At 42.5% G+C, this 12,397-nt stretch overlaps 1 protein-coding gene across 3 annotated transcripts in view; it reads left to right on the top strand.

Moving 5' to 3' along the window:
- MYT1L (myelin transcription factor 1 like) overlaps positions 1-12,397 on the top strand; it is a 178,346-nt gene that overhangs the window by 126,097 nt on the left and 39,852 nt on the right. For all 3 annotated transcript variants that reach the window (XM_074988935.1, XM_074988934.1, XM_074988932.1), the window contains exon 15: positions 11,796-11,858. In XM_074988935.1, coding sequence (XP_074845036.1) covers positions 11,796-11,858 — 63 coding nt within the window. The remainder of the gene's footprint in view (positions 1-11,795; positions 11,859-12,397) is intronic.

Here is a 12,397-nt window from a genome sequence, read left to right as displayed (position 1 = left end):
ACAAGAATGTCACACTGGTAGCACCAGGAATTAAAGACATAGGGCATGGGAGCAGGGGGAAAAAAAGGGAATATATTATTCATGGAGGAGCGAATGTAGTCAGCCATTCTCAACTTAAAACCATGCATTTGCTGTAGATCTCTGGAAGCAAATGCAAGGAGAGAGAAGTCTCTCTGCAGAGATAGAAAACCTCAGAAGCAACTCAGTGGAGCCTCTCTGCCAAGCATCAGAGGGGTAGTTGTGTTAGTCTGTATCTGCAGAAACAACAAGAAGTCCTGTGGCACCTCAAAGACTAACATATATTGGAGCATAAGCTTTTGTGGGCAAAGACCCGCTTTGTCAGATGCATTTAGTAGGTCTTTGCCCACAAAAGCTTATGCTCCAATATATGTTAGTCTATAAGGTGCCACAGGACTTCTTGTTGTCTCGTCTAAGATTACTTCAGTTTAAAAGCTAAACTAGTGCCACAGTCCTGACTTGGCTCCACTCCAGGTGGAAAAATTAGCATAACTGGGTGGTGCAAATTCTCCCATTCCACATACTCTTCCACTCCCCGATACTCCTCTGTTGCAATTGTCTCCAGCAGAGCTTTGCACCATTCCACATCGGAGAGTGCCTTGCTCAGTACATCTCCATACCACAGAACTGCACTGGTTCCTATCCCAGGAGGCCCTCAGCATCCATAGAGATACAGGCAAGGATTTCCCTATTGTTCATTCAGTCACATTCTGCCACAAGATAATTAGGCTTCCTCTCTTTAGCCGTGTCTACATGTGCACGCTACTTCGAAGTAGCGGCACTAACTTCGAAATAGCGCCTGTCACGGCTACACGCGCCAGGCGCTATTTCAAAGTTAACTTCGACGTTAGGCGGCGAGACGTCGAAGTCGCTAACCCCATGAGGGGATAGGAATAGCGCCCTACTTCGACGTTCAACGTCGAAGTAGGGACCGTGTATTCGTTGCGCGTCCCGCAACTTCGAAATAGCGGGGTCCGCCATGGCGACCATCAGCTGAGGGGTTGAGAGACGCTCTCTCTCCAGCCCCTGCGGGGCTCTATGGTCACCGTGGGCAGCAGCCCTTAGCCCAGGGCTTCTGGCTGCTGCTGCGGCAGCTGGGGATCCATGCTGCAGGCACAGGGTCTGCAACCAGTTGTCAGCTCTGTGTATTTTGTATTGTTTAATGCAACTGTGTCTGGGAGGGGCCCTTTAAGGGAGCGGCTTGCTGTTGAGTCTGCCCTGTGACCCTGTCTGCAGCTGTTCCTGGCACCCTTATTTCGATGTGTGCTACTTTGGCATGTAGACGTTCCCTCGCAGCGCCTATTTCGATGTGGTGCCGCGCAACGTCGAAGTTGAACATCGACGTTGCCAGCCCTGGAGGACGTGTAGACGTTATTCATCGAAATAGCCTATTTCGATGTTGCTACATTGAAATAAGCTATTTTGATGTAGGCTTCACGAGTAGACGTAGCCTTTATTGCCCCCTAAACAACATTGTTTTAAGTGTCCTGTTTCTCCTGGTTTTCCCTCTATTTACACAAATGTAGCTATCATATAACATCTTAACATTTAATATATAATACTTTAAAATCAATTTCTGTACTGAATTTGCCACCCAGTTTCTAGACGTTCAGCATGTAAACATGGAATTAATTCAGTTTTAATCTCACTTAATGATCCTGAAATTTTCATAAGGAAGAAAATTTCCATCAACTTTACTGAGAGCATGGTCCAGTGCTGTGCACTTTTGAAAATCACACTTGGTGATTCTTGGCAGTCAAGAAGAGTAAGTACCTGACTGATTCCAGAGTGACCTAGTGTGTCTCCTCTAATGCATTTGGTGGTACAGTTGGCCAAGTTACTTCTACATACGCAACACTGAACAGGCAGAGGATGCATAAGAAAAGAGAATATGAACTGAGAGAAAGGAGTGAAAGACATGGATGGCAGTGAAAGGAGGGGTAATGGAGTGACATAGTGGTGGAAGAGAGAAGGAAACAATTGTATAGTACAAGTAGTTAAGAGACAGTAAGGACGGAAAAACATAAAATAAATGTATTGGGAAGAAGGGTTCAGAAGAAAGATAGAATCAGTAGAGGAGACCAAACAAGAGAAAAGACAACAAGATGGCATAAGGGAGAGTGTAGGAGAAGGATCAGAGAGATATCGTGGTGATAGAACATAGAATCATAGAATAGTAGGACTGGAAGGGACCTTGAGAGGCTATTGAGTCCAGCCCCCTACCCCCACGGCAGGACCAAGCACTTTCTAGACCATCCCTGAAAGCCATCTATCTAACCTCTTCTTAAATATCTCCAGAGATGGAGATTCTACCACCTCCCTTGGCAATTCATTCCAGCGTTTGATCACCCTGACAGTTAGGAACTTTTTCCTAATGTCCAGCCTGAACCTCCCCTGCTGCAATTTCAGTCCATTGCCTCTTGTTCTATCCTCAGAGGCAAGGAAGAACAAGTTCCCTCCCTCTGCCTTATGACACCTTTTTACATACCTGAAAACTGCTATCATGTCCCCCCTCAATCTTCTCTTTTCCAAACTAAATAAGCCCAATTCTCTCAGCCTTCCTTCATAGGTCATGTTCTCTAGACCTTTGATCATTCTCGTTGCTCTCCTCTGGACCCTCTCCAATTTCTCCACTTCCTTCTTGAACTGCAGTGCCCAGAACTGGACACAATACTCCAGCTGAGGCCTAACCAGCGCAGAGTAGAGCGGGAGAATGACTTCTCGTGTTTTGTTCACAACACACCTGTTTATGCATCCTAGAATCATGTTTGCTTTTTTTGCAACAGCATCACACTGTTGACTCACATTTAACTTGTGGTCCACTATAACCCCTAGATCCCTTTCTGCTGTACTCATTCCTAGGCAGTCCTTTCCCATTCTGTATGTGTGACACTGATTGTTCCTTCCTAAGTGGAGCACTTTGCATTTGTCCTTAGAAGAGAAGGTGATAGAGGACTAGGGACAAAACAAGAGGAAAGAGGAAAGGCCACAGAAGAGAAATAAAAAGTCAGAAACATCAGTGGAGGGAAAGAAGAGTAGAGATGAGAGGAGAAATAAAACAGCCGTGGAAAGGAGCCAAGTAGAGGTAGAGATGGGGAGGGGAAAAGGAGAGAAAAATTCATGCATGTCAATAACAGGATGTTCTATTTTTAGAAAACTGATTGAGAGAGTTTTGCCTGGGTTAAAAACAGAAGGATTGACACTATCTGAATCAGAAAGTGCTTGGGAAGCACAATTCTACTTAGCAATAGTGAGACAACTGAAAACAAATTAAAATAGCAAGAGAAAAGGGAAGAGGAAAGGAAAAGAGTCTGTGTATTTATTGGGCTTTACCACAGACAGGTGCTCTTCTTCCTCTTCTTCTTCTTCTTCAGTGATCTCCTTAGAAAGACCCCCAGCCCTGTCCTTCACAACACAGGATTAGATGGATTGACAACCTATAGGAGCACTTCTCACTGATAGGCGATATCATAAATAGCTAGTTCAGTAATGACTAAACAATGTTACCTGCCACTGATGGTTCAGACATGTAATTAATTTGTGGTTTCAGTCTAGTTCCAGCTGAATGGATATCCACATAAAATTAACCAGCATCACAGCTGTTATTGACAGACTTGTTGACAGTCTCAGCAAAAAGGAGAAGGAGCAATAGCACAAAAAGTGAATTGTATTCTCATTCCTGAAACAATGTCTTGAGGGCTACATCTACACGTGCACGCTACATCGAAATAGCTTATTTCGATGTAGCGACATCGAAATAGTCTATTTCGATGAATAACGTCTACACGTCCTCCAGGGCTGGCAACGTCGACGTTCAACTTCAACATTGGGCAGCACCACATCAAAATAGACGCTGCGAGGGAACGTCTACACGCCAAAGTAGCACACATTGAAATAAAGGTGCCAGGAACAGCTGCAGACAAGGTCACAGGGCAGACTCAACAGCAAGCTGCTCCCTGAAAGGGCCCCTCCCAGACACAGTTGCACTAAACAACACAAGATCCACAGAGCCGACAACTGGTTGCAGACCCTGTGCATGCAGCATGGATCCCCAGCTGCAGCAGCAGCAGCCAGAAGCCCTGGGCTAAGGGCTGCTGCCCACGGTGACCATAGAGCGCCGCAGGGGCTGGAGAGAGAGCGTCTCTCAACCCCTCAGCTGATGGCCGCCATGGAGGACCCCGCTATTTCGATGTTGCAGGACGCGGATCGTCTACACGTGCCCTACTTCGACGTTCAACTTCGAAGTAGGGCGCTATTCCCATCCCCTCTTGGGGTTAGCGACTTCGACGTCTCGCCGCCTAACGTCGATTTCAACTTCAAAATAGCGCCCAACACGTGTAGCCGTGACGGGCGCTATTTCGAAGTTGACGCCGCTACTTCGAAGTAGCGTGCACATGTAGACACAGCCTAGGTCTGATAGTTTTTCCTGGAAGGGTAGTGACAAGAAACTTGTTCTGCTGTCACCTATAGTTTACCTGTTCTAAAGTTACCTGTGTTGAAAACTGTGTTAAAATCTGATGAAGTGGGTCTTTGCCCACAAAAGCTTTTGTTCCAAAATATGTTGGTCTATAAGGTGCTACAGGACTTCTTGTTGTTTTTGAAGCTACAGACTAACTTCTCTACCCCTCTGATACTTGTGTTAAAATTGTAAATTGTCATTTTAAATTTCATGGGATTTTCCCAGTCTTGCTTTCAGGCCATGGGGGTTCTAGAGGGAAATCAGTCAGCAAACAGCTAGCCTCATGATAAAATGGACTGAGCTGTGTCTCTGTATTTTAGGAAGCAATCTGCTCGCTAGCTTACTCTCTCTCTCTCACTCTCTCTTGAGGTTGCCTTTTATTATCATTCTGAATTGTAATAAATGAAATAGAATTTGAATGCAACCTTTCAGTGAAAGTACTTTTGTTTCCGTTTATTGCTGTTAGTGTATGCCATGAAATATAACATAGAGGAATTCTGGTAAGATGCTGTAAGTCAACCGCCTTCCAGAAGGACTACAATTCTCTCTCTCTCTCTCACACACACACACACTCTCTTGCTCTCTCTCTCTCTCTCTCTCTCTCATTCCACTTCTTAATTTCTTCTTCTTCTTTTTCCTTTCTCACTTATGCATTCCATTCAATGATCTGAAGAGAAAGTGTCATTAGGACTTTGTTCCTGGATCTGACAATGATTATCTAAGAAGTCTTTAAATGACTGACTAGATAAAGCTATATTTTGTGAATGAGGCTACCTGATGTACCCCAAGTTTGAACTGGAAAACCTGGTTCTAGTTCCAGTTTTTCTTCAGACTTTCTTCTTATCTGCAAAATGCAAGTAATACTTCCCTTCTTCATAGCAGCACTGCAAGACTGAATCCATTGATTTTAATGAACCAGTGTGCAATCTTTAGATGAAAGATACTATGGAAGTGCAAAGTGTTATTAATAATAGACATAAATGTCTTCTCTACGATGTACCAACCTGTGTATTCCACTCTTTGTGACTAATCAAACTAAGACATCTACTCGAGAACTAGTGGGAAACAAAAATGCTACATTATATTATAAAGAAGTTCCAAAGAATTTGATCAAAAATAATATTTTTCTATACCCTTTTTGAACTGGCCTATAGCATTTAACAGCAAACTATGGAAATAGTGTCATTTTCTATTAAATTCTATGGTTTTGGAATGTGGAGGGCTCTAAAGGCCCTATTACATTTCTGTACAACTGAGTAACTTAACTGCTGGTAAATTCTATATGGACTTATGGACTTTTCCATAAGGGTCACTATTTATACCTGACCTAACTCTCTAAGCATAAATTTACTGCTTAAATAGTCATTTTGGTGTACTTACACACATATAATTAGTATAGTTATTTCTGCTAGTGCAGAAGACTCCAATGATGATTGGCTCCCCATTGGGTGGAGTAATGCACAAAAACAGGTAAAGAAACAATCCCTGCTCTGGACAACAGATCACAAATGAGTCCATATATTAGTAGCAGGCTATGAATATTTTTTTTCATTGGGATAGCTGTACATGACTGGTTCAAGTTCAGCCCCATTTGGTATTGAGTAAAAATGACTACTATTTGCTGGCTCAGGGGTGGTTTGTGTGAAATGAATTAATGGTCTAATTTCATTTCCAAGGAATTAAGGTTCCTCAACATGTAACTCATAATCACAATTGGCAAGGAGCTTCCTCTTTGTTAGCAGCTGTTATTATTTATTGATTTGTTCAACACCCAGGTTGCTATGATGGGACAAAGGGCCTTACAGTCTAGCTAGAGAAAGATAAACAATATACAAATCCATCACAAGAAGGTTAGAAAAGCAGAGTGTTTGAGGTGCAAGTTCAGGAGGAAAAAAGTTAGATAACTTGACTCAATGTGAGGTAAAATCACAAGGGAGTTTGTAATTTTCACCCCAGTGAAGATGATGGGGGAGCTTTGGACTTATCTTCGCCTACTAACTTACAAGGAAAATGCAACGCAACATGGGTTAAGAATACATTTTTTTTCTTTTAGTGAAGACAAGGACTTAGTGCAGTAAACCTCAGTTTGAGGCCCAGGAGTCATATGTGGCTGCTTAATGGAGCTCTTACAGCACTTTGCAGCACATGCTTTTAAACCACTGTGGGAGTGTCTATACTAGCACCCTACTTCGAAGGGAGCCTGGTAAGTATGGTGTCGGGAGATTATCAGTGAAGTGCTGCGCTGCATATGCAGCACTTAATTAAGCTAATTCTCCCCCATGGCAACTTCAAAGCGTTAAACTTTGAAGTGCTGCCTTGCATGTAGCTGCCACTAACCCACTGGTACTTCGAAGTGCCTGGGCAACTTCAAAGTCCCTTTACTCCTCAAAATTTTGAGGAGTAAATGGACTTCAAAGTTCCCCAGGCACTTCGAAGTACCAGTGGGTTAGCCACAGCTATACGCAAGGTGGTACTTGGAAGTTTAACACTTCGAAGTTGCTGCGGGGGAGAATTAGCTTAATGAAGTGTTGTAAATGCACTGCAGCACTTCATTAATAATCTCCTAACACCCTACCTACCATGCTCCCTTTAAAGTAGGGAGCTAGTGTAATCACAGCCTGTGTGAGTTAATTATTAACCAATCAGGATGCTTTTACCATGTTATTAACCATTTGGCTCTGAAACACTGAGGCCTGACTATCACTGTTTAGCGTTAGTGCTAAGCATTATCATGCCTTCTCAGCAAAGAACTTAAATATGTTCTTAACTTTAGGCATGTGAATCCAGTGGGAGTATCGTTAGCATCAGTGCAGTGGTGAATCTGTGCCTATTTCAGGCTATGTCTAGACTAGAGGGATTTGTTGGAAAAATGGCCATTTCCTCGACAAAGCCCACAGAGCGTACAAATTCCCAAGGGTGTTCTGTTAACAGTCAGTCAAAAGAGCATGGCACTTTTGTTGACAGCTGTATCCCGGTTGCAGTGAGGAAGAATGCCTCTGTCAACAGAGATATGCCAACAAAAGCCGGTCTGTATGTTCCGAGGGGACTTCTGTTGACAGAAAGGGCTTCCTGGATACCAGGCAACCCTGTCTACTATGCTTTGGTTGGCAGTTTTGCCAACAGAGTGGCTGGGGAGTCCGGCTGCTCTCTATCAACAAACCAGATTCCTCTTTCGATCTGCCCTGTGGTCTGGCCACTATCTGTAGACAGAAGTTTTGTCAGAAGATAACTTCTGACAAAAACTTCTGTTGACAAATCCCTCTTGTTTAGACGTAGCCTCAGTAATTCTGCGATTATGGTTTGTTTGGTTTTTTTAAACAGATGTAGCTTTTCAGTTACCTAGTGGTATCTCTGCTGTTTGGAGAGTCTCTTGGCACTGAGAGCAGGAAAACTAATGATTTGACTGGGACAGCGATGGAACCCAATGACTTACTGAAGCCAAACTGAATCTCACTCCTAAGAGCCTTGAAGTTTGAGGTTAAGTAGTATGCACTGAGGAAGCTGGCCCAAACAGCACCTCTTCTCTGGATAAACTGAACATTAATCCAGACCTTATCATGGATCATAAAATCCCTGAAAGCAAAAATTGAAAAATGTGTATATCATGCTGCAAGTTAGCAATTTAGTGCATATTTTAGTGATATGTTCCATTGGCTAAAAGTGGTGTTTCTAGTTTGGACAATCTGCTTTAAAAGAAGGACTCTTCCAAATCTGAACAAAAGAATGAGGCAGAAAACTACTACGGTCTCCTTCTGTTTTGTTTAGGGAAAAACTCTTTACACACACTGTAAGATACTAGCTGGATAAACACTTGTTAAGAAAAATATCCATGAAGCTTAGAGAAAAACCTTGTGCATTCATGGTAGCATTATTTTATTGTTATTTTTAGTCAATTAATCTGGCAGTAGTCATCTTTTGTATTTTTACTTATTATTTTGCTTGAGTCTTTTGAGTCCAAAACGAATATAGAGTCCTGCTGTCCCAGCTTATTTGTATGCCTCACTGTTACTGGAAGCAGTTTCCTATAGTAAATCTAGTGATTATGAGATTAAGGTGGTCTAAATAGAGACTTGCCCAAGGTCACTCAGACCCAGTGACTGAGCCTACATTAGAACCCAGATTTCTTGAGCAACTTTTGTAATTGTAAAGAATGATGTATTTGGAAATAAAATATTTAAAGGAGCTTATAATTTATCATATTACTTGGTAATTTTAGGTTTTTTACTTAATGTGACCATTATCAAAAACAATTACACATTCCAGAGAGTGTGTGTGTGAAATATCTCTGTCTATTATGAGACATGGTGAGAACATTGAGTGTGTGTGAATATTGAGTAAGGAACTTGAATCCTGTGTAAGTTACTCACTTATGGACAAATTCTCACCTACATCTCAGCATTCCCAGTAAATTTAGTGGGGATACATAGGTGTAGCCTTGAGCAGAATTTGGACTTCTATTGCCTACAAAATAACAAGCATAAGGTGAGATAGGTCTGCATATCATGCCTACAGATCATCATTTGATATATTATTTGTACCACAGTATTTTTATAGGCATCAGCCCACGTGAGAATCACTGCATGCCACATGTTTGTACAAACACACAGGAAAGAACAGTGCTGCTACAATATGTTTCAAATACATAGTCCCTTTCCATTCAAAATTCTGATGTGGAACCAGTTATTATGCTACATCCACTACTTCCCCAAGTTTAAGAAACACCTGTTAGCATTTGCAGCCTCAAACACACCAAGGCTATGTCTACACGTGAAGCCTACATCGAATAGGCTATTTTGATGAGTAACGTCTACACGTCCTCCAGGGCTGGCAACGTCGATGTTCAACTTCGACGTTGCGCGGCACCACATCGAAATAGGCGCTGCGAGGGAACGTCTACATGCCAAAGTAGCACACATCGAAATAAGGGTGCCAGGCACAGCTGCAGACAGGGTCACAGGGTGGACTCAACAGCAAGCCGCTCCCTTAAAGGGCCCCTCCCAGACACAGTTGCACTAAACAACACAAAATACACAGAGCTGACAACTGGTTGCAGACCCTGTGCCTGCAGCATGGATCCCCAGCTGCTGCAGCAGCAGCCAGAAGCCCTGGGCTAAGGGCTGCTGCCCACGGTGACCATAGAGCCCCTCAGGGGCTGGAGAGAGAGCGTCTCTCAACCCCTCAGCTGATGGTCGCCATGGCGGACCCCGCTATTTCGAAGTTGCGGGACGCACAACGACTACACGGTCCCTACTTCGACGTTGAACATCGAAGTAGGGCGCTATTGCTATCCCCTCATGGGGTTAGCGACTTCGACGTCTCGCCGCCTAACGTCGAAGTTAACTTCGAAATAGCGCCCGGCGCGTGTAGCCGTGACGGGCGCTATTTCGAAGTTAGTGCCGCTACTTCGAAGTAGCGTGCACGTGTAGACACGGCTCAAGAGAGGTATGCCTGGGTATAGAAAATGACACTTCCTACCTACCTTTCTTCCTTCCCATTCCTACATATGCACAAGTCCACGGAAGAGCTAGGTAGCCTGTGTTGCAGGAAACACAAGTGATACTTTTTACATGAGCATTATACATCAGTCTGCTTACTGTAAAGTTATAGGATGGAATTGAAAATGTGTACAGTGATGATCTAACTGAGATCCTATTGACATAAGTAGAAGCAGAGTTAGGCCAATTGTGAGCCAATACATTTTCTCCTGTTTTTTGCAGACAGTGTATAGTGTATATCACCACTTTCTGATACATAGTACTGCCTTGCTTGTCACCTCAAAGTTGTTCTGGTTCTAAACAATCTAACCTGGGTGAAAAAAATCTTTGATATTCCACATATAGAACCCTTATTTATAAGCTCTTTCCTGTGAAGCAAATAGAAAGAAGTGAAGGTATGATTTATAACTGTTTTAGTGATTTTGGTTTTGGTTCCTGTGTAAATTGGTCCTTAAACTCCATCAGAAAGGAAATCTTTCTGCTGGTCACTTATTTTATTCTGAGTTTTATCATCCCTTGTTGCTTGCCTCTCTTTGATCACTATCACTGTAAGAAAACACCTTGCCAGGTGCAGAGTGTACCCCAACAACAGTTAACACAAGCTCTAATTTAATTTGCTTCTTGTAGATTGCACCAACTACCTTTGAACCTTCAGTCCTCTGAAGCTCCACAATAGTAGGAGGTGATTTTGAGTGCCACAGAAATTTAATTTAAGCCTTATGGGGCATAGTTCTTCATCACTGAAGTTCATTGTTATTTTAATTTCTGAGTTTATGTATGTTTCAGGTTTCTTAAGAAACCTTTGTGAGATAAGGGCTCATCTGTGTAAGAGTTTAGGACTCTGTTCAGGAAAGCACTTAAGCTTGTATTTAGCTGGGGAGATCAGACAAACATGTTGAGACAGATAATATTTCAACAGTTTTCTAAATAGTGATGCTTATCTGGACTGAATTCTTAAAGAACAGTTAGAAGTCCACAAATGTACAAACCTGGTGTGTGTCCTGGAAATGTATAGTATTTGATTGTATTATATAAAGTAGTTTTGCTTCTCTTCTTATAATTAATTAGATTTCTTGCAGTAGTTAGTATGTCTTATCTCTTATGAGATCAAGTTCAAGTTCCCATACACACTGATTATTTTAATTAAGCATTCTAATTTAATTTATTCTGTAAGGTGCATGCCTGTCCTCTGTGTCTTTTTCTTTATTCATTCATATGCTGTACAATAATTAGAAGTTCTACAGAATATAAACATTAATGGCTGTTTTGTGGTTTGCTTGTTAGTTAAGTTGCAAATTTGACCACAAGAGGGCAGTATTCCTTGTTGCCTCTGCCTGCATTTCTGGCCTTTTTCAGAGGCATTTCCTCTAGTAAAAAGAGACCAAGTTGTATGAGACTCCATGCAGCAGGTTACGAGCGTCAGCCATACATGGTAGCAGGATGTCCAACATGTAAAGTTATCCTTATTTTAGTAAATGGAAGTACAGCATAGGCCTGCCCTGTTTCAGTATTCAGTAGCTGTGGTGAGGTGACATCTGGCTGCGGCTAATTACTGTGGAAATCCCTCCCTCATCTACTAATGCCAGCATTGGCCAGATGCTGTCTGAGTGGCGATGTGGCCTGGAAGCCAAGTAAAGAGAGCTTTTTGCACCCACTGCTTTGGGCTTAAGCTCTGAGGAAACAGAGCCAAAGGAGCCCATGGGGCCTCCCTGTTTGGCACCTTTGGAAATGACATTCCAAGCAGCGAGTGTTTGGCTGTACAGTTACCAGATGGGTTTTATTTCTTCCAAGCAGTTTCATTTTTGGCTTTTAATTTATTGTAGGTGTCCTACACCTGGCTGCGACGGCTCTGGGCACATTACTGGGAATTATGCTTCACATCGAAGGTACGTAAGGAGACATATTGGTCTTTATAAAACATGAATGTTTCAAGTATATATATTGGTTGGGGAGGGCATTATATTACTTCATGGGAAGGAGAGCTAGAGTTGGGGGAGAATCTGGCACCTGTGCCTATTAAACTGTTATAATTTGGGTCAGGCTGAGGACAACTTGGCATTTACTGGTCAAAGTAATAACATCTTCCCATTCTTGGAAGAGGAGACACTACATTAGTATAGTAACTAATGAATGGTATATGCTGTGTAGTTAATGCGACCTTCAATATGTGTGTGAAACACTGTAAGGTAAGAAGAGCTGCTTTATGTTTAATAACAGGATCGTACCCTACAATGTCTGACTTAGAGTTAGTAGTATTACAAAGTCCTGCTCTTATTAAAGTAAAAGCTGTTGGGCCAGGCTATCTGCTCATGTAGATACAAGCCTGCAGGAACTCTGTTGAAGCCAGTAAGGAAACAGCAGCGTATAATAGGTGTAAGTGAGAAAGGTAGTTTAAAACCAAAGCATCAATGAAACTGGCATGAAG

Source organism: Carettochelys insculpta, chromosome 3 (genome assembly GCF_033958435.1).
Source record: "Carettochelys insculpta isolate YL-2023 chromosome 3, ASM3395843v1, whole genome shotgun sequence".
Lineage (NCBI taxonomy): Eukaryota > Metazoa > Chordata > Testudines > Carettochelyidae > Carettochelys > Carettochelys insculpta.
Note: the sequence above shows the minus strand (reverse complement) of the source record. Positions and strands in the feature narration are given on the sequence as shown.